This window comes from Pristis pectinata, chromosome 3, assembly GCF_009764475.1.
Source record: "Pristis pectinata isolate sPriPec2 chromosome 3, sPriPec2.1.pri, whole genome shotgun sequence".
NCBI lineage: Eukaryota > Metazoa > Chordata > Chondrichthyes > Rhinopristiformes > Pristidae > Pristis > Pristis pectinata.
The window spans coordinates 134036138-134058852 of NC_067407.1; the positions used below are offsets into that span (position 1 = coordinate 134036138).

The 22715-nt window shown below is 41.6% G+C and overlaps 1 protein-coding gene across 8 annotated transcripts in view; it reads right to left on the minus strand.

Annotated features, from left to right (window-relative positions):
• Window positions 1–2085: 2085 nt before the first annotated feature.
• The window catches only part of LOC127568130 (endoplasmic reticulum membrane-associated RNA degradation protein-like), a 56847-nt gene continuing 36217 nt past the window's right edge, over window positions 2086–22715 (minus strand). For 7 of the 8 annotated variants that reach the window (XM_052011486.1, XM_052011487.1, XM_052011491.1 and 4 more), the window contains 11 exons: window positions 19936–20050; window positions 18241–18343; window positions 16284–16313; window positions 12146–12214; window positions 11379–11549; window positions 11206–11289; window positions 10473–10552; window positions 9030–9164; window positions 6828–7046; window positions 5208–5321; window positions 2086–2981 (listed from right to left, as the gene is read on the minus strand). In XM_052011486.1, the coding sequence (XP_051867446.1) occupies window positions 2840–2981; window positions 5208–5321; window positions 6828–7046; window positions 9030–9164; window positions 10473–10552; window positions 11206–11289; window positions 11379–11549; window positions 12146–12214; window positions 16284–16313; window positions 18241–18343; window positions 19936–20050 (1262 nt within the window). In that variant the 3' untranslated portion in view covers window positions 2086–2839. The remainder of the gene's footprint in view (window positions 2982–5207; window positions 5322–6827; window positions 7047–9029; window positions 9165–10472; window positions 10553–11205; window positions 11290–11378; window positions 11550–12145; window positions 12215–16283; window positions 16314–18240; window positions 18344–19935; window positions 20051–22715) is intronic. The other variant, XM_052011490.1, reaches the window with a different exon arrangement.

Below are 22715 nucleotides of genomic sequence, written 5' to 3' on the forward strand. Positions count from 1 at the left end.
AATTAGCAATTCACTGATAAAATTGTGGAGTGTGATTTTTTTTTTTAAAGCAAGGCATTTAGTTAACAGAATTTTTGATTTTAAGTATTTTACCCACCACTCTGACCACACAGCTGAGCTGGATTTTCAGTTCCAAGGGATCTTTTCCTGGTCTATACTGCCACTCAGAGTCAGACTTACTGAATTGCGTCCACACATTTGTTGGGTTTTGTTTTATCTTTTTGAACTAACTTCTGCTTATATTTATACCTCTTCCCATCCTGTTTCTTGGAAGTATCTCATTCCTTTTCCCCAGCTTCTGTCTCCACCACATCTGCTCTCAAGATGAGGTTTTTCGTTCCAGAACATCTGAAATGTCCTTTTTCTGGGAACATGGCTTCCCTTTTATTGTAGTTGATGGTGCCCTCTCTCACATTTCCTCTACTTTCCAGACGTGCTCTCACCTACCCTCTCTCCAAACAGAAGAGATGGAATTCTTAGTCCTCACCTTACCAGCCTCCACATCTACCATGTCATCCTTCATTATTGCAACAAGATCCCACACTAGCCACATCTCCCCACCCCTTTCTGCCTTCTGCAGGAACCACTCTCTCCATGTCTCCCTGGTCAATTCACTTCTCCCCATCTACCAAAAGAATGCCTGGTAGTCTACAACCCACTGGTATGAACATTGAATTTTTCCAGATTTCAGGTAACCCTGACCCTATGTTCCTCTCTCTCCTTCCAATCCACCTGATCCTCCTCATTTTTGCTCCTTTTCCCATACCCCACTCCCACAAGCCATTTTTGTTCCTCTCCTGATTCCATCCACCTACTACCCACACACTTCACCCACTGGATCTCCTGCCCCATCTGTCCATCGCTCCCTTAATGGTTCTCATTATCACCTTCCTTATCAGAGTCCAGCACTGGTATCCTTTGTGTCCCTACTCTTCACCCTCTAGCCTCTTCTCCCTTCCCTTCACTTGGCTCTGTCAACCTTCTGAGGTACTAAATCTATACCATCCTCTTTTTTTTTCAGGAAACTTGGCTTCTCTCCTTCTGTGGTTGATGGAATCCTCTCTTGCATTCCCCCACACAAACCATACTATACTAACCCCATTTACCAGCACTTAGTCTGTAGCCTTCTAGGTCTTGGCAATACACTTAAGTGTTATGAGAGTCTCTGCTTCCAGCACCCTCTGAGGTAGTGAGTTCCAAATTCTAATCACTCCAGCTGAAAAAAAACATATTTCCTTGTCTCTCCTCTAAACCTCTTGCTCCTTTTCCCACATAGCAGATGTGTCTATAACCAGAGGGTATGGACCTTAAATCTACATGCTCTGGTTAGACACCTCTGCTAAGGGGGAAAAGTTTACTACTGTCTACCCCATCTATGCCCCTCATAATTATGTACACACTTTATCAGGTTCCCCCCTCCGTCATCTCTGATATGAGGAAAACAAACAAGCCTATATAGTCTCTCCTCTAAACTGAGACACTCCATCCCAGACAACATCCTAGTGTATCTTCTCTGCACCCTCTCCTGAGCAATCATATCCTTTCTATACTGAGGCAACAAAAACTGCGCACAATATGTGGCCTTACCAATGAGCTGTGCCATAACTAACTTGCTCTTATATTCTATGCCCCAGCTAATGAAGGGTACCACCGTCTACTTGTGCTGCCACCTTCTTGAACACCAAGGTCCCTCTATTCCTCAATACTCTATAATTCATTGTATATGCCTTAATGTTATTTGACCTCCTGAAATGCATCACTTCATACTTAAATTCCATCTGCCATTGCTTTGTCCCTTATCACTGATCAATATCTTCTGTAGCCTGATACCATCCTCATTATCCGCATCACTACCAATATTTTTGTCATCTGCAAACTTACTAATCGCAACTCCTACATTAACATCCAAATCATTAATGCAGATAACAAGCAGTAAGGGTGCTGCTACCAATGTCTGTGATTGGCCACTGGTCACAGGAAGTGTAAGTTTCTTTAACACATCATTAAGTCTACAAAGCCACCAAAGTTACCATATCGAGATACTAGAGAATCCTCGTCAGTGCTGAGTGCATGCCTTGGCTGCAGGTCAATGTCCAACAAAACAGAATTATAGATCTTAACCAATTTATAAAAAATTTTAATTCAACGTAATGTTATTTTTACTCACTTTTTTTTTCCAAAATTAACCATTGGTTTAAGGTGCAGTTAAGTTCTAAAGTTTCCACAAACTCCAAGTTTATGCAGTGAGTATCCAAGCCATATCAATCAGACAGTCCCAGCAATCACTCCACATGTAATCAGGTTACCGGGATAGATTCTACAAAGGATTCAATGTCCCAGAAATCCATATCTGTTGATCCCGGGTGGGAGAGGCATGTGTGATATGATGACCCCTTTATTACAAGTCACCAGTAATGACTGCAAGTAATCTGGAACACTGGACCATCTGAGGAACTCTACCTGGTGAAAGGAGGTATATCTTTTGGGGGGGGGAGGGGGGAGGGGTGGTAAAAGCAGCAACTATTGAGAATGAATTTTTGTGACCCTTTCAATGGTTTATTCTGTAAGGCACCACCTGATGTACCAACAAAGGCAAGTTGACCAGAACATCTAGATCTGATCTGTACATAATCCTTGCTCAATTAGCTCCTCTTATGTCAGGACCAGTAAGGAAGGGGATTATGTTCTAGGGATCCTGTTCCTGATCAATGCTTAGTATGTACTGGTGGAGAGGTTTGAGCATGACTGCACTGGCCTCCACAACAAAATATCTCAATCCTTGCTCCAGGCTCACACAAGTAAACCTACATCCACAGATGTAGCTATCATGTTGCATAGCTTATTGTTTCCATCTGTTGTAAAACTCTTTAACTTTCAGTAGCATCTTTTCAGTCAGGTCCCAGGTTTCATCCCATTTATTTTTCTCTGGGCTTGTGTAGGTCACCATATTTTCTGCATATTGCAACAAGGACTTCAAGAATCTGCAAGTGAAAGAATAAGATTTATTATAAAAAGGGTAAAAAAATCATTAATACTGTCAAACCATATATAAAGTTATAGAAATGGTACAGTAGAGCCAATGTCTCACAGCTCCAACAACTCTGGTTCAATCCTGACCTCTGGTGCTGTGTGTCAAATTTGCACCTTCTCCTGTGACCACACTAGGTTCCTCCAGGTGTTCCAGTTTTCTCCATCCCAAAAACATCCAGTTTATTCACAGTTCATTGAAAGTTGCCTCACAGGTGGAAAGAGCAGTTAAGGCGGCCAATGGGATGTTGGCTTTCATAAATCGCGGGATTGAGTTTAAGAGCCGCGAGGTTATGATGCAGCTTTACAAAACTCTAGTTAGGCCACACTTAAGAGTACTGTGTTCAGTTCTGGTCGCCTCATTATAGGAAGGATGTGGAGGCGTTGGAGAGGGTGCAGAGGAGATTTACCAGGATGCTGCCTGGATTGGAGAGTATTGAATATGAGGAGAGGCTTAAGGTGCTAGGGCTTTATTCACTGGAAAGGAGGAGGATGAGAGGAGACACGATAGAGGTATATAAAATATTGAGAGGAATAGATAGAGTAGACAGTCAGCGCCTCCTTCCCAGGGCACCAATGCTCAAGACGAGAGGTCATGGCTTTAAGGTTATGGGTGGGAGGTTCAGGGGAGATGTCAGAGGGAGGTTTTTCACCCAAAGAGTGGTTGGTGCATGGAATGCACTGCCTGGGGTGGTGGTGGAGGCAGATACATTGAACAGGTTCAAGAGCTTGTTGGATAGGTATATGGAGGAACGTGAGATAGAGGGATATGCGGGAGGAAGGGGTTAGGTAGTGTGAGAGTGGTCTGATGGACGGCACGACACGGTGGGCCGAAGGGCCTGTTTTGTGCTGTATGGTTCTATGGTATACCACACCTCTCACCTTACCATCCCCTCACCCACAGGGTTCTGCAGGGAGCAAGAGAATGGTACACAAGAGAAAAGGGAAAGTTATCTTCTTCACACCACTGTGTTCAGAAAATCAATTCACCAGTTTCCCTCCAAATGATGCACGTTGGATACAGATGTCCATGAAGAAATCCTCACTGGGTCATACTTGAAAAGACATTTTCCAGGACCATAGGGAAAGCAAGACTAATGATTACTCTTCCAAAGTGTGGTAGGCAAGAAAAGCTAGATGTTCTTGTGTGCTGTAGGTATAATGTGCTGGAACTTGTTTCATTGGGAGCAAGTTCAAGGAGAAAGCACATTATAGTACCTTCTCAGGCCTACTAGGGATATATAGGAATGTGAGAATTAGAAGCAGAGCAATCCCACCAGTCCCATTCCCCTTCTCTGTATCCCAGCAACTTTTTTCACTAACCTGCCCTTCAATTGCACTACAAGCTCTGCACCATTTTGTTGCTTTGCACTCATCGCTGTATTTATTGTTGTATTTATTATTACCATATATACTGTTTATTCTGAGAGTTTCATGTGAGCAAGGAATTTCATTGCACCCTGGTGTATATGATAATAAACTGATCTAATCCAATGCCCCTTTGATTATTTTGCCACTTGCATATACAAATGAGTAATTCACACAAGGCCCATTAATCTACCAGCATGTATTTTGAATGTGGAAGGAAAAACCCACCTTTCCATGAAAAACACGCAAACTCCACACAGACTGCACCTGTGGTCAAGATTGAACTTGGGTCCCTGGAGCTGTGGGGCAGCAGTTCTACCAGTGGCACCACCCTGCCTTGCCTCCACTAACCCCCCTCCCCCCCCCCACAGTGCAATACCAATCCAAGGTACTTGCTGCATAAAAATGTGTTTCCTCGTGCCACTTTTGGTTCTTCCAATCAACTTCATGTCTTCTGGTTCTCATAGCTTCTGTCATTTCTCTTTAGTCTTTATTATTTTCAATACCTTTATTAGATCAACTTGTAACCACCTCTATTCCAAGGTGAACAATCTTCCACAGTCTATCCAGATAACTACCAAAGAAGTTCAAGGTTACATAAGTGGGATTAAACAAAAGCTACAGACATTTCCCATTTACACCTCCCACTTATACCAGTAGGTTGCATCACAATGATATCAATATCTGGCCACATTGGGTCAGTTTGCATTCTGACACAATAGTCATTAAAATATTTGGGGTACATATACACAACTTTTGTGAAATATCATATCAGTGATGACCTAATTGGCAACATAGACTGATGTACTTACTTCAAGTAATTATGGCATTCAGAAGAATCGATTTCACTTATTATCCATGTGTTCAGCAGTTCCACAGTTACTAGGAGAGTGATTAGGCTGAAGGTGGAGTGCAAATACTGAATGCTGTAAAATAAAACAGTACCTAATTCTGACTGAATACAACCAATATTGTAGCATGATACACTTGCTATATTCACACCAAACTCACTTGCAAATTTTGCTGTCTCTTCATAGTTGCTTTGTCAAGATCCTGGAGCACCTGAAAAAGAGTACTTGTACAGGCGTGCTTTCACCAGAATGTCTGCAGTGATTCAAGGCCGATTTCTTCGACCACATTTAAGAGGGATGTATATTAAATACTGGTCTTGCCAGCAAAGCATACACCTCATAAGAGAATATATTTTTTTTAAAAAAAGGAGATACTTTGAAACAAAGAAATATGCAATCCATTCTCTTTATTCAAAGCTGCTCAGTTGAACTGCAAGGACATTTGAGTTATCTATAAGCAACATCCACTGCTGCTTCATGGATGCATCTTAATTTGTGCTTTGGGTAATCTCAATTTTACTGAGCAAGAAACAACTGTGAAGTTATCAGCAGATGTGTGCAAATTGCATGTGCATTGCAAGCCATTTAAAGCTGGCATTAAATTTATTATTTGCTTGAGATACAAAACATCAGTTAGGTGCTGAAGTTAAGCATGGTCTTGTGTGTTTTACAAGACACATTTGACTGATAAATTTTTAGAAAGTACCAGTATATTAACCATAGCAGAGACACAATTCTCGCTGCCTTGGTAAAGCAGCAAGCATAATCAAAGACCTCACCCACCCCAGACATTCTTCTCTTCCCTGCCTGCCCCCTCCCCAATCAGGCAGAAAATACAGAAGACTGAAAGCACGTACCATCAACCTCAAGGACAGCTTCTATCCCGCTGTTATAACACTATTAAGTGGATCCCTAGTACGATAAGGTGGACTCTAATCTACCTCCTTACGACCTTGCACCTTATTGTCTACCTGCACTGCACTTTCTCCGTAACTGTAACACTTTATTCTGCACTCGTTATCATTTTACCCTGTACTACCTCAGTGCACTGTATAATGAATCGATCTGTATGAACAGTAAGCAAGGCAAGTTTTTCCACTTGGCACATGCAACAATAATAAACCAATTTAATGTATGGGCATTTTCTGTGATGTTGACGTGTCCTGTGGAGATGATGACATTTCAGTGCAGTTTATGACCACACTTTTTTTTTAAACAGAGGCAAGGCGGCAAACTTGTATGTAGTTAGGGAATGAGTTGTGTCTGCGGTGATCTCCTTAAATGTCACAACAGTCAAAACTTTGTGCAAACCTCAAGTTGAAATCACTGTTTAAATTTGGCAACTATGACACAGGAAGTTACATCACAACAGATCACTGTGTGAAACAGGGGAGACAAACAAGATGTTACCTTCATCAGAAATTCCATTCAACTAGATACTGGACTATTCATGAAGTATAAATACACACCAGAACTCAGGGGGTTACATTTTCACAAAAGAGACTTCTGAATTTCTCAGCTACATAACTGCAACTGTTTAAAACATCTATGCACACAAAGCATTTTGCAGGAGACCCTCACCTGCCCAACATCCGAAGGTAATTCTGCCTCTGGCGCGAGCGCAGAGATTTGCTCAACCACTGTTGCTGGCGGGTCACAGCACCATTTGTGACCTGCTCGAAAACAGTCAGGCACTGTAAGACCACCTTCCTCAGCAGGGTCACCACTTCCAAAACAGTCCGAGGACAATACAATGTGCGAATGGAGCAGGACAGCAGTTTGGTTACCAGGCGAAGTTGCCTGTAGTGGGAAGAACCATCCTCAGTACACTAAACATGAAGAGCTTGGGAAGGATACAACATTTGGAACTGTCATTTGCATAGTATCTCTAACATTGGAGAGTGTGTCCAAAGGCACCTCTCAGGAGGGTTATTGAACAAAGTTTCACATAAAACAGGTAAGAAGGTGATGTCAGAGCTGCTGACCAAAAGTTTGGCCAATGGAGGTAGTTTGTTTTAAAACAAAAGAATGCTTCTCTTTTTCCTCCTTCATATGGCAGAGTGGGAATTCCAGAGATAAGACAGTTGAAGCCAACCTGGAGTTGGGGAATGGGAATGTGCAAGAAGCAGAATTTGGAGACATTCAGAGATTTGAGTGAGGTAGAGCTAGAGGAGTTACAGACATAGGGAGTGACAACACCATGAAGAATTTCAAACACAGGGCTGGGATTAGGTGAAATGAAAATTCAAAGCAGTTTATTTTTAATTTAATGCAAGCATTAAATGGATATGGAATTAAGGGGATCAAATAGAGTTAAGACACAAATCAGCCATGATCCTAACAGCAGAACAGACTCATGGAGCTGAAGAACCTATTAAGAACATAAGCAGAAGGCCATTCAAAAAGATCATGACAACTTTTTGTGTTTCATGTACTAGGAACCTCAGATCCCTTTGTAGCACAACATTTTATAGTCTTATTCTATTTAATTAATTTACATTTTTATTCTTCCTTTCAAAGTCAATAGTGTCACATTTCCCCACAACATTATCTGCCAACTTGTTGCCCACTCATCCAACCACCTATATCCCTTCATGTTCTGACAAAGGATTCTAACAAGGAACCCAAACATTAACTTTATTTCTCCTTCCATAAACTGTTGTTGACCTGCTGAGTGTTTCTAGCAGTTTTGTTTCTATTTCAGATTTTTCTTTTACAGACTGTGCCCTCCTCACCACTTGCTAACACACATATCTTTTTTATCAAAGACAAATCTGGTGACCGCAGATGTGGTCCCTTTCCCCAAGTTATTAATACAGATTATAAATAGTTGAGGCCCCAGTAATGATGCCTGTAGCATCCCACTAGTTACCAACTACCAATCCAAAAATTACTTATTGATCCTGACTCAGTTTTCTGTTAGTCAGCCATTCCCATATCAATGCTGAACATACCATGAACTCCATGCACTCTTAACTTGTGCAGTAACTTTTTGTTGCACCTTATTGAATGCCTTATAGATTCACAGAATTCATACAGCATGAAAACAGACCCTTTGGCGCAAGTTGTCCACATCGCAAGATGACGCTGGAGCATGGCAACTTGTTGCAAGCTGCTCTCTACAGATCTACTCATTACCCTTACTATAATCATTCTACACTTTTAAAATTAAATTCTATGACACTTACTATTACTAATAATGTTCTTTTAAATCTTCTTACAGGGATCTTGGTGTGACCTTGCACTTGTTGTCTACCTGCACTGCACTTCCTCTGTAGCTGTAATACTTTACTCTGTACCATTATTATTTTTACCTGTACTACCTCAATACATTCTGTACTAACTCAATGTAACTGCACTGTGTAATAATTGACCTGTACGATCAGTATGCAAGACAAGTTTTTCCACTGTACCTCAGTACAAGTGACAATAATAAACCAATACCAATCGACCAAGATGCCCATCTCCACCAATCCCTTCTGGAAATCCAAATACTTTAAAGTTTATTGGTTCCCCCTTATCCATCCTGCTTACTACAACCTCAGAGAACTAGCAAATTTACCAACCACTATTTCCCTTTCATAAAACTATCTGCTTGATTTTCTTGTGATTTTCTACACGTACCACTCTCATGGGTTTTGTTTAATTTTCCAGTGCCTCCAAGTTGCTTACACAACCAGGACTGCACAGTGTCCATGCCACCAAGCTTATTTCAAACTAGCATCAATGCGTGTTAGACAATAACAGTGAAACTGTCACCAAATTCCCGGATGTGATACTTACTCCTCAGCTAACAAATGTTGCGACGTATTCAGTTCTTCATTGTAGACTGGCTGTAGCTGTTTCATTAAGTAGGAAACAAGTTCCTCCATGAGGCAGCCAGAAATAGCTTGTACTCTTGGACTTAAGTACTCAGACCTGCAGTAATGTTGGAGAAAAAAAAACCAAGTGTTTTGATCTGCAATTTGTTTGGCTCAACATGAAATTTTATGTTTTCCCCCTAATTTTACCAAGAATATATTTTCCATATTCTACTTTTGCATTAAAATATTTATTTCCTCTGATGACAGTGCTTTTATGGAGTCATACAATGCAGAATCAGGCCCTTTGGCCAATCAGTCCATGCAGACCAAGGTGCCTTCCTGAGCTAGTCCCATTTGCCTACATTTGGCCCACATCCCTCTACACCTTTCCTTTCCATGTACCTGTCCAAATGCAGAGAGTCAATTTTCTGACTCCAATTTACTTTCCTCTCCAAAGGATACGGTATCTTAGAACGTAAGAAACAGACTAAGTTGGCCAATCGGTGCTCTGCCATTCATTTAGATGCTGGCTAATTTTCTGCCTCAGCGCCACTTTCTTGCACTAATCCCACATTCATTGAGTCTCTTAATATACAAAAATCTATTGTTCTTTGTTCTCAGCTTCCACAACCCACGTCGGTGAAGTACACCGAAGATTCACCATTCTCTGGATGAGCAAGTAAACATCTTATTGTAATGCTGACCCCTTATTTGAAACCATGATGCCTGGCTCCCCAACCAGACTAAGCATCAGCTCTGCATTTTGCTAAGGAAGTATAGGCCTAGTCAACCTCACATCTCCTCAAGTGACAACCTGCCATCCCCGGAATCAATTTGGTAAACCTTGGTTTTGGAGACAAACACTCCATGCCTCCTAGCTCCACCCCCAGACGCCAGCAGTAACAAACTTTGCCAGCTTGCTAACATGCAAGCTTACAAAATCAGCAGGCTATTTAGCTGTGGTGGGAACCTCACTGAAGCCTGATTCAGCATCCAGATTTACATCTTCCATAACAGTGATTAGAAATGGCCACGTTAAGTCAGGAGACCCGAGGTCACCAGTGGTCTGGGTGAAATTAGCTGGCAAGAACCCATCCAATGAATCTATCTGGTCAGTACAGAATAGAGTCCATTCCTCTGAACACTGAATTGAACATCAGGGTTATGGCCAAGTAAAAGATCTTGCCCAACACCTACTACCCCATCCCCCTAAGAGGCTACATGGATGGCAGCTCCCCCCCCACCATGAAAGCAATGAAGCCACATTACTGCAACACTATGAAAATCAGCACAGATCAAGGATCAAACCTGTGACTTTTCCTGACCCTGCAATTCAGCTACACTAAGCTTTTACCAGCTTAGTTATTAACCTTCCAGTAGCAATTTCCTTAGTAAAAATAAGTTATTCCACTCATTTTCCTACCTTAATCCTTCCGAAACTTGCCCTATTGAAGGTCTGGGAATCTCATCCCATTTTTGTAGGCTGCCAACGCAGTGTCGAAGCTGTAAGAGAAAGCAGCTGAACAATCAACACTGAACAATCACTCTAACAACAAGCATTCAGCCACTTCATTCAATGGTGGGCCAACCTTAACTGCCACCATACAAAGACTTGGCCAAACTATGCAAGTTGCTGCCTTTAATAACTCAGGACTAGAATAAGAAACAAGAAATTACTGCTCAGAAATTCCATGAGTACCCCCACATCACAATTTAAGTAGCGGGGTAAACAAACTGAGAAAGTGTCAGACAGACACCAGTGTAGGTTGGAAAAAGGAACAGAATTGGAGTGAATTTTGGATTAACATATTTAATTAGTTTGAAGATGTCGACTGGCAAGACAGCACTGGAACAGCTGTCCGATGAATAATGCTGACTCCTTGCTTTTCCTGTAAGCATTTTCTGCAATTGGCAAAACAAATACTGAATCTCTGAAGAACTTTACACAAACACAGTATTCTAGAAAATCAATCATCTTCAATTAAACAGTACGATAGAATAGATTACACCTCATACCATTACTCGAGGTCAATGTGCCATTATTCTGTTCTGCAAATGTCAGACAACACTTAAAGGACTTTCACATTAGGAATTAGGAACAGAAATTCTGCCTGGAGGTTTTAATCTAAGAAAGTGGGCAGGAAAGAACTGGGTACCTGCTGTTTAAGTCTTCCAATGGGATGGAACCGAGAGCAGTAAGAATTCGTAGAACTGACGATCGCTCTCAAGCACTCGCTTTCCTAGATTCAATGAAGTATGCATCAGCTGACATCAAACATGCACATGACCGAAACTGTACAAATGGTGAATGTAAAAATTAGCTGGTTACTATAGCAATTTCATTTCCATTTCTGCAGCAACGATGTAGTAAAACAATGGCCAGTGCTACCACATGACTGGCCATTTCTTTAGGAAATATCTTCAAATCCAGTTCACCATGACTTAAGTGGTCTCGGATCCGCGGACCCTCCTGATGGTTTAAAAGATCCCAGAGAATTTCCTGCAAGGAATGAAAATTCATCAAATCAGCTGGTTTGAATCAAGATTTTCATAGATGTTAATCCTGAATTCCCATAATGTCTTCTCCAGTATTCTCAAATCCCACTAACCCTCTCCTAAATATCGATAGGGAATACCCCTTCCCTAAATATTGTTATCATCCCCATAGTACTTGCCTCAAGGTGCTCCTTATTCTGGATCCCAGACCCTGATAATGCTATTTCCCTCTACTTACAAGTTGCAAACAACACAAGATAAGAACCTGATGGTACATTTTTAATTATTCTTCTCTCTGGGAACATGGGGCACGCTGTTAAAACCACATTATGGTCCATCACTAGTTGCTCTGATGCATTGTGGAGGACCCAAGAGTTGTGATATTACATGGTCTTCATTCATACACAAGGCATTTGCACATTTGCCTCCGAGCTTCCTCACTTTGTGATGTTGTGCATTTGCTTTCACCAGCCCAATTCCACCACTCTCTAGGCAAATATGTTTGGAAATTGCACCCATACATTACCTATCCATTTTTTTACCTTCAAACAACTAATGTTGTACACATTTACCAAATGCATCTGTCAATGTGGGACATACCATTATAGGATCTCCTAGGGCTGTTGGAAGCTGGTTTGTATTATCATTCTCAAGGTATTTCGCCAGCATCTGTGAAGAACAACTAGTGAATCTCATTGGTTTCATAACTTGACAAAAGTAGCATATCACACAGCACAGACGTTGTTCATCACTTGCCTCCCTGAAGTCCACACCGCTGGCTAGTCCTGTTCCCCCACTCTCTCCAGCATAAAGCACTGCAAATTCTTTCCTTTCAGGTACTTACCAACTCCTTCTGAGTGGTCCAAGTGAATCTACTTCCTCTGCGACTCTGGGCAGTGCTTTCCTGACCATAATCATTGGCTTTGTAAAATGTTTTTCTTCATGTCACTTTTGGTTCTAATCACCTTCATTCTGTCCATTTGTTTTTGACTCTACATATATATCCTTCATGATTATCTCTCTTTTGGATTCCCTTGCAACCTCTTATGTCCCAAATAGAACCACCCTGGCTTCCCTAGGCTATCCACATAATTAACTTCCTCATTGGACACAGCAGTTAAGAAAGCAAATGGCACATTGGCCTTTATTGCAAAGGGGTTGGAGTTTAAGAATAGGGAGGTTTTACTGCCGTTGTATAGGATGTTTGAGAGGTCACACCTGGAATACCGCGCAGAGCTTTGGTGCCCTTTACATAAAAAAGGTAATAGTAGTCTTTGAAGGCAGTTCAAAGGAGATTCACCAAGCTCATTCTTGGGATGAGAGGGTCATTCCGTTAAGAGAGGCTGGACAGTTTGGGTCTTGTATTCCTTGGAGTTTAGAAGAATGAAGGTGACCTTACTTCAAGCATACAAGATCTAAAGGGGGCTTGGCAGTTGTTGAAATGTTTTCTCTCATGGGAGAGTCACGAGCTAGGGAACATAGCTGCAAAATAAAGGGCTGCTCATTTAAAATTGAGGTGCATAAAAATGTCTTCTCAGAGGATAGTGAATCTCTGTAATTCTCTGCTTCCATAGATGGTGGAGGCTAGATCATTAGATATATTTAAGGAGGAGAGAGGTAAATATTTGAAAGACCATTGAATTGAGGATTGGAATTGGTTTATTATTGTCACACGTATTGAGATACAGTGACAAAGTTAGTTTTGCAAGCCATCCATACAGATCATTTCAAAACACAAGTACACTGAGGTAGTACAAGGGAAAAGCAATAACACAAAGCAGAATATATTGTTACAGTTACAGAGAAAGTGCAGTGCAGGCAGAACAATAAGGTGCAAGGCCATGACGAGTTAGATTGTGAGGTCAATCCAGCAGGCAGTGCTCCTCCTCCCTGCCTACAAGTAGAAACTGAAGCATAAGAATCCAGGACAGAAAGTCGTACGGTGCTGGTCTGAGGAAATAGATGAGCATCTATGTAATTGCTTTGAGTCAGTAGACTGGTCCATATTCAAGGACTCAGCAGCCAATCTAAATGAGTACGTCACTGTCATCACAGACTTCAACAGCAAGAACATAGAGGACTGTGTACCAAAGAGGCCACTCTGGGTGTTCCCCAACTGGAAACCATGGATTAACTGAGAGATCCACTCCCTGAAGTCCAGGTCTGCAGCATTCAAATCGGGTGACCTTGAATTATGCAGGAAATTGAGGTATGACCTTCATAAAGCTATCAGAGATGCCAAGAGAAAATACCAGTCCAAAATTGAGTCCCAGACCAGCCGTCAGTTGTGGCAGGGCTTACGTGCTATAAACGGGCTACAAAATTAAGTCCGGCAGCATCACCGACAACAATGCATCCCTCCCTGATGAGCTCAATGCATTCTATGCAAGTTTTGAACAGAAGGACAATGAAATGATAGCACCTACCACAACAGCCTCCAATACACCTGTACCCAGTCACCACTGCAGACGTCAGATCAGTCTTGCGGAGAGTGAACCTGCGGAAAGCGAACCTGCGGAAAGCATCTAGCCCAGATGGAGTCCCCAGCTGTGTCCTCAGATCCTGTGTGGATCAGTTGGTGGGAGTATTTACAGACATTTTTAACCTCTCACTACCCCAATCCGAGGTTCCCATCTGTTTTAAGAAGACTGCCATCATTGTGGTGCCAAGGAAAAATAAGGTAATGTGCCTCGATGATTATCGCCCAGTGGTCTGATATCCATCATCATGAAATGCACTGAGAGGCTGGTACATGTCAATTCCAACCTCCCAGACAACCTTGACTCACTGCAATTCACCTACCGCTGAAACAGGTCCACGGCGGACACCATCTCCCTAGCCTTACACTCATCTCTGGAGCATCTGGATAACAAAGGCACCCGTGTTAGACTCCTATTTATTGACTACAGCTCTGCATTTAATACAACAACAATTCCAAACAAACTATTCTCCAAACTCCTAGACCAAGGACTCAGCACCCCCTCTGCAACTAGATCCTTGACTTTCTGACCAACAGACCGGAATCAGTAAGGATAGGCAGCAACATCTAACACGATTATCCTCAACACTGGTGCCCTGCAAGGCTGTATCCTCAGTCTCTTACTTTACTCCATTGACACTCACAACAGTGTGGCCAGATTCTGCTCTACCCCCTTCAAGTTCAGATGACACCATCATAGTAGGCCAGATCTCAAATAACGACAAGAGTACAGGAAGGAGATAGACAGTCTAGTGGCATGGTTTCAAAACAACAACCTTTCCCTTAATGTCAGCAGAACAAGAGAGCTGGTCATTGACTTCAGGAAGCTGGGCAGAGCACACACCCCTGTATGTATCAATTGTGCCAAGGTAGAGATGGTTGAGAGCTTCAGATTCCTAGATGTAAACATCACCAATATGGTCCTGGTCCAACCATGTAGGAACCATGGCCAAGAAAGCACACCAGCACCTCTACTCCTCAGAAGGCTAAGGAAATTCAGCATACCAAATTAACCCATACCAATTTTTTTTTTTTGTAAACAGATGTACCATAGAAAGCATCCTATCTGGATACATCACAGATTAGTATGGCAACTGCTCTGCCCAAGACCACAAGAAATTGCAGAGAGTTGTGGACACAGCTCAGTTCATCACGAAAACCAGCCTCCTCTCCACTGACTCTGTCTACACTTCTTGCTGCCTTGGAAAAGCAGCTAATGTAACCCTCCCACCCAGGACATTCTCTCTTCTCCCCCCTTCCATCAGGCAGAAGATACAAAAGTTTGAACACAAGCACCACCAGGCTCAGGGACAGCTTCTATCCCACTGTTATAAGACTCTTGAACAGAACTCTTGTATGATAAAGCTGAACCCTTGACTTCTTAATCTACCTTGTCGTGGCCCTTGCACCTTGTTGTCTACCTGTACTGCACTTTCTCTGTACTACATTCTGCATTTTGTTATTGCTCTTCCCTTTGTACTACCTTAATGTACTTATGTTCTGAAATTACCTGCATAGATAGCATGCAAAACAAAGTTTTTCCACTGTTCTCGGTACATGTGAAAATAATAAACCAGTTACCCTGAATCTAGGAATATTTGAAACCCATTCCTGCCCTTATTAGCCTCTCATTGCCAAACAGGTTTGTAATATCTTGGCCAACTGTGGTTGCAACTTAACCTCATTTAATGCACTTTTTGCATTAACAAAATGCACTGTAGACCAATCTTAGACTTCCTGTACATTCTCTTAGTCTTGTTCTGATGCTATGATTTGATATTTTCTGGAGCCTTTGAGTGAAAGCTGTTGATTATTTCAACACAATTATAATTATTGCACTACTGTTCTTGCCAATATGAACAGAATTCTCATCAGGGAGTGGTTCAGTAGCTAGAGAACAGATACAAGGTAAATTGGCAAATAACATCCAGAGACCTTCTGCAGGAAGGACTGTTTACCTCAAGAGTATTATGTCTGGCAATGTATTAGGTGAAAGCTTGGTGGAAGCAGATTCAGTGTTACCTTGAAAAGGGAATTCGATACATGTTTGAAGAGAAAAATTTGCAATGCGGTGGTAGGAAGTTGTAGAGTACAAGCTTTCAGTTTGTGCTGGTTCAAAATAGGCCAATGCCTCCTTTTGTGTACATAATTTTACAACTCCTCCAACCCCAAGTAGATAATTGGTTCATGCATAATCAGAGCAGGAACAATGAGAAGACAGTAGTTGCAGTTTCTAAATGAAAATGAAGTCAAACTTACCTCGTCAAAAGTGGTATAAAGTGTCGTAGACTGTAACAAAATAAATAGAATTTGGAACATAATTAAAGCATCAGTTTTCTTGCAATAAATCCACTGCACACCAATCAAAACAGCAGATTCTCTGCAATACAGAAAGACCAGGTAGGGGGAGATACACAAAGCAAATGTGCAATCATACTTTGGAACAGAAAAATGCTAGAATTGCTCATGAGGTTAGATAACAGATTATGAAACATTAGCTGTTTCTCTCTACCAGATGCTGCCCTGACCTGCTCGTAATTTCTTGATTACGTCTCAGTTTCCACTACACAGCGTTTTCCTTTCGAATCTTCCTCTTCCTTTCATCTACCTCCCTGCTTCAGACGTCTCCATGAGACAATCATCGTACTGCACCTAGAATCACACTAATACCAAATGGGTTCTGAATAGGGATTATGGGCTCCAGAATTTCACAGCCTCCTTTTCTCCCTCATCGCTATATGGAGCTTGGTTATAGAGTAAAATCCCATTGCATGTATAACCGTGAGGATTGTTATCCACCTCCACCAGCTGAATGCATGGTTAACTTCAAATGTCAACATTCAATCAATCACTGATTTATACCTCAATCTACTTGTTTATACAGAATGAGAAAAACCAGGCAAACCAAACATACAGCTCCATTGAGGTCAATGAAACCAAATAATTTGGGGGTGGGAGTTGGAAAATTATAGCCTACTGATCCAACATTCTGTGTCTTCCAGACTTTTACATTTAGCAGCTGAGCTACAGGCTTTTATCATTGTATTACATACAGTTTGAGAACTTGAGTTCAAGACCCACATATTGATGAGATTTTATAGGGTTACAAATTAAAAAGCTTCACATCATCCTGACTTGGAAACATTGTCATTCCTTCATTATCTGGATCCAAATCCTGAAATTCCCTATCTAACAATATTATAGGAATATCTTCACCAGAAGGACTGCAGCAGTTCAAGATGGCTCAGTGCCATCTTCTCAACGACAATAAATGCTGGCCTTATCAGCAACATCACAACCCAAAAAAAGTGAGCAAAATAAATAAAAACAAGAAATGAGGCAAATGAGGAATTAGTAACTACATGATACCACATTTGGGTTGAAGTTTTTGGATTCAGGGAGGCCTAGAATTTCAACATCTTGGTAGGGTTCAGTCATCGTCGTGGCTATCCCTCGAGGTCGAGGATGATGGTCTTTGTTCCGTTGATCTGTTTATGGGCTCTCAAGTGGCTGAAAAGTCCAATCTTGGCTCTGAAAATTCTTCTGCAAGTAGCCTACAGAGTGAAGACGCCTGTGCATGTATTTGTTTAACATGTACTTGATGTTGCACTACAAAAAGCACACAATACTTCACAGATCAACCAACTGATTCCAATGGCATGGAAACCACAACGATTGGAGCTGATGGATTTGTTGCAGCCTTCATAGCCGTTGAGTTCGAAATAACTTCGTCTGCCTGTTCCACCGTCGAGGTCTTGGTTGGATTATTCTTTGTCAGGGACCTCACCATCGACCTTACCGCCATGGGTGACCCTAACAGGAGCATAGCTCCAGACGGCATTGCTCTCGGGATCTCAGGACCACACAAGCTTCTCCATCATGACAAGGTGACAATCCACGGAGAAGTAGGGTTCAGTTTGGGTTCTGCTATCAGCCTTTTCATTAGTGGCTTCTGCAATCTGAAGATATAACACTGGAAATAATTTGCAATTGCTGTAATGCAGCTCCTATGATCATTAAATTTCTCTTAAGCTGTGCCAAGTGATGGGTAACGTACAACGTCCAGGTTACCCGAGCCAATAAAGTTCATGTATTTAAATAATACCTGATCATAATCTCAGAACACCAACAGGTTACTCTTTAATTGCACTCACTCCTGTGTAGTCTGCTGTTTAATAGATTTTCCCCTTAGCTCCACATATATGAATGCATTTACCTCTGCAGTTAGAAGCCTATTGGGACAGTTATTAACTATTGTGAAAAATTTCCGGAGTCCGGTTTCCAGCTGAGGTAGTAGTAGTATTACACAGTCCACGTACCTGTGGAAACAAGATTCAGATCACTGTGGATTGAAAATAATGTCCTGGCAGCAAGAAAAGCCTCCAGCACCATTTGTGATCACGTAATACATACCTAGAATTGCCAAATTTTGCAATTCTTATATTTGCCAAATCTATATTCCAATCCTTGTCTTCAAATGCATCACTTTTTTCCCCTAAAAGTTTAGATTAGAATGACAGCTGTATAAAACACTGAAAAGGAATGCATGGATGAACCGCTTGTGGGGGGTTCTCTGTTGTGATGCAGCAGAGAGGGACTTTGAGCTCTTGGCAATAGGTCCTCCCAAATATCATGGCCAGAGCATATTTCGTGAGTGTCTCTGGCAAGGCCAGAAATTGAACTGAATGGAGTTCCTGTAAAAACACCAACTAGAAATAGTCATCAGGTCAGGGAAAGAGTCTTAGAAGTTACAGGTTGAGGACCACAGACACCGCTGGACCCGCTGAGTATTTCCAGAATTTTCTGGTTTTATTTCAGATTTCCAACAGATGCAGTTTTTGTTTTGCTTTTCAATTACTGATGGTTTGCTAGGTAATTTCAGAGTCAACCCCATCGAGGTGGATCTGTAGTCATATTTGGCAGGCTGGATAAGGACACTAAATGACACTGGTGAACCAGATGAGGACTTTTAAAAAAGAAAAGAATCTGGAAAAGAGACACTCAGTTTCAGCCCCTAACCGGCTTCAGAATTGCCTTCAGAATTTAAAAGTCAGATTTCAGATCAGGTAACTGGCAGATCCTATTTTATTTTTCCTTTCACATATTTAATATTATTTCATACTTTGCCCATTTTTAGAAGTACCACTCGTAGGATCTTCTGTTCTACAGTGCGACTATTACAGCCCTGCCAACAATCTGTTCCTCTATGTTGGAATACAACACTGTTTTAAATAGACTGTCTTATGAGTAACAATCTGTTGGAGGAACTCAGGCAGCATCTCGTGGGGGGGGAGGGGGGGGTGGAGGAAGAAGCATCTCATGGGGGCGGGGGGGGGGGGGAGGGAGAAGGTGGCAACATCCCCTACAGAAGCTGCACGACCCACTGAGTTCCTCCAGAAGATTGTTTGTTGCTCCAGATTCCAGCATCTGAAGTCTCGTGTCTCTGTTTTATGAGTAATTGGACTGCGTGGTGCATGAGACTGTTCACTGCAAGTTACGCATATGTCCCAAATCCAACTCATTGGCTGTTGGGATGTTGTCACTTTATACCCTTTATAATTATAGAGGCTTTCACAACCTTGGGATGTTCTACAGAAGCTTTACAGCCAATTAAGCTTTATAACTTTATTTGAAAAGGTAAGCGATAACAATAAGATTGTGTTTTAAAATGACTATGTTTAGAATTTCCTGATTTTCTTCTCAAATAGAGTCACTGCACTGGATATTTCACGTACACTTGAGAGAGGAGATGGCATTTCATTTTAACATCTTATCCGTTGGATAGTACCACTGACAGTGCAGCAAAAATAGAAGGAAGACAGAATTTTATCTTACAAGACAATCCTTACACAATAATCAATAAAGGACAATACATGCATATTGTATAAGTGTACAACAGTATCAATCCTACCGTTGATTTCTGTAAGCTGCAATTGCCTCTCTCCAGTAAGGCAGCATGATTTCCACAACAAAATCAGATTTGCCAATAAAGTCTTCTGCCAAAGCAATAGCCTCCTCATTAATATCTGTTTTAGGAAAAAAAAGCATTTTACATTGTATTTCACAGACCCTTTCTCTACCAGCCAACTCTTTGATGCTTTAAATAAAAAGATACTTCCAACAAAAGGTTAGTAAAATTTGGTTACCGTTATTGTGGCATTGGAGGAAAAACTGGGAAAAGATGAAGTTTTTTATTAAAACAAAAGCTGTCTAGAAGAGTGAAGGAAGCAGACACAACAGTAAAAGGGAACTTCTTGTATATATATTTGGAAACATTAGCACTAAGCTGACCCAGAGACCCTTCAGCAAAATCTTACGTGCACTTGGGTCCAAGAAGTGATATTTAGGCTTTCCTATCTCGTACATGTAGAGAAGACTCTATAGTATACATGTAAGCAAGTGCCACACATAGTATGACCATGATACATTGTTATATCAGACTGTTTAGCTCGAGAATGAATGGCTTCAACAAAGGATGATCTGTTTGTTTTAGTTTCAGTCCTGCCTGGTCAGAGTGATAACAATACCAAAGAAACATGCAGACATTACACTGGTGATAGATTTTAGATGTTACTGTTTGTGAGAGTAAGGAGTTCATTAGAAATAGGTGGTGGCCATAGGGGCCTTGACTGAGCACAGAGAATGATGTAAAGAGGCTTCAAGTGGAGTGAGTGGGTGAGAACGTGACAGATGGAATATTGTGTGGAAAAATGAGAAGCTATTTGCTTTGGTGCACAAATCAGTAAAACAGCATTTGTTAAATGATGAGAGATTGGGTAGTGTTGACTTTCAAAAGTAACCTTTTGATATCCGTACACATTGAAGGCCAACATGCAGGTTGAGCAAGCAACTATAAGGATAAATGGTATGTTATCTTTACAAGTGGATTGGAATACAGGAGTAAGGTCAGCATAGAAGCAGGCTCTTCAGCCCACACCGACTATCAAGTAACTGATACTGATTTGATCCCATTTACCAGCACTTATCCTGTAGCCTACTATGCTTGGCAATTCAAGTGGTTGTCCAGATGCTTCTTAAAATGTTGAGAGTACCTGCCTCCATCACCTGGTGTTCCAGATTGCAACCACCCTTTGGGTAAAACAAAAACATCTCTCAGATTCCCTCTAAACCTTTTCCTCCTCACCTTCAACCTATGCCCTCTGGTTTTAGACTACCCCATGTTTCTCATAATTTTGAGGACCTCAATCTGGTGTTCTCCCCCACCCCACATCCTCTTTATTATTGTAAATCATAGAACCTTATTGAAGACAACATCTGGAGAACTGTGTTCAATTTTGGTCTCCTTGTCCAAGAAGGAGTATACTTACCATGGAAGGCATTCAGTGGAGATTCACTAGACTTATTCTAGGGATGGAGAGTTTGCTGGATGGAGTAAGATTGAGTAGACTAGGGCTATACACTGTAGTGTTTAGAAGAATAAGAGGAGATCTCATGGAAACATACAAAATTCTTAAAGCGCTTGACAGGCTTGATGCAGGGAAGATGTTTCCCCTGGCTGCTGGATCAAGACAAGGGAGCATGTTTTTAAAATAAGGGATGGGCTTTTTAAGATTGTGATGAGGAGCAATTTCTTCCCTGGGCAAACCTTTGGAATTCTCTACCCAAGGGTGGAGGCTCATTAGGGTCATTCAAAAATGATGTTAAGAGTTTTATGGGCATTAAGGAAATGCAGTCTTATGGGAATAGTACTGGAAAATAGCCCTGAAGTAGATGATCAAGTTCTCTGGAAAGGCCTCAATGGTCTACTCCTGCTAGCTCATAAGTTCTTAAGTACAAGTCCCCGAAGAAGCTAGTGGCCAATAGAGAAAAACACATGTCCCCTGGGTTCCTAGGTGTGCACAGCAAAACTCCAATCTTGATGTGCTGCATCTGGCTCACCAAATACTGATTCCCATGCTCCCTTGGATCTCACCAGGGCCCCATTTTCCCATACTTCCTTGAAACTTACCAGGTTCTCTGGAAAGTTTATTATACCGTTGTGCAACTTTTTTTTTGAAAAAAGTACATTAAATGAGTATCAATTCAAATAACATCTGATAGATCGGAAAATCTGCCAGTGTGGCACCACCATAATCATTAACAGGCTGGATTAACTGGAGAGACAGAGGATGAGGAGGCCACTCAATGGTTTGCATTTCTGTAAAGAGCAACAAGTAGACAAGGCTGTCCTGTGGGGGGTGATTATAAATAGGCGTCTAGACACCATGGTAAATCACTGTGACATGACAAGATGTATTTTAGGAATATTTTCAACACCTTTTGCTCAGCCAGAACATGCAATATTGGCAGCTAATAATGAGACAGCCTCAGGTCATGAGAGGATTGCTGGGTGTCTGGTAGGAACAGATGAGTCCTATCAGAGTGCTGGGCAATGAATGTGCACCAGCAATCGTGGCAGTGGAAAGACGTATGGGTTAGGAAGTTGTGGGCATGCTATGGTTGGCGCCAGAAGTGTGGCGACACTTGTGTGCTGCCCCCAGAACACTACACAAAAAAGATGTATTTCACTGTGTGTTTCGATGTACATGTGACTAATAAAGATATCTTACAAAGTCACTCTTATTGAGGTACTGTTTTTGAAAAGATCATAGCCTTGGACAATAAAGGGATTCTGAAGCCACACACACAAAACACACACACTCCTTTTGCTGCTCACGGTGCCTTCAATAC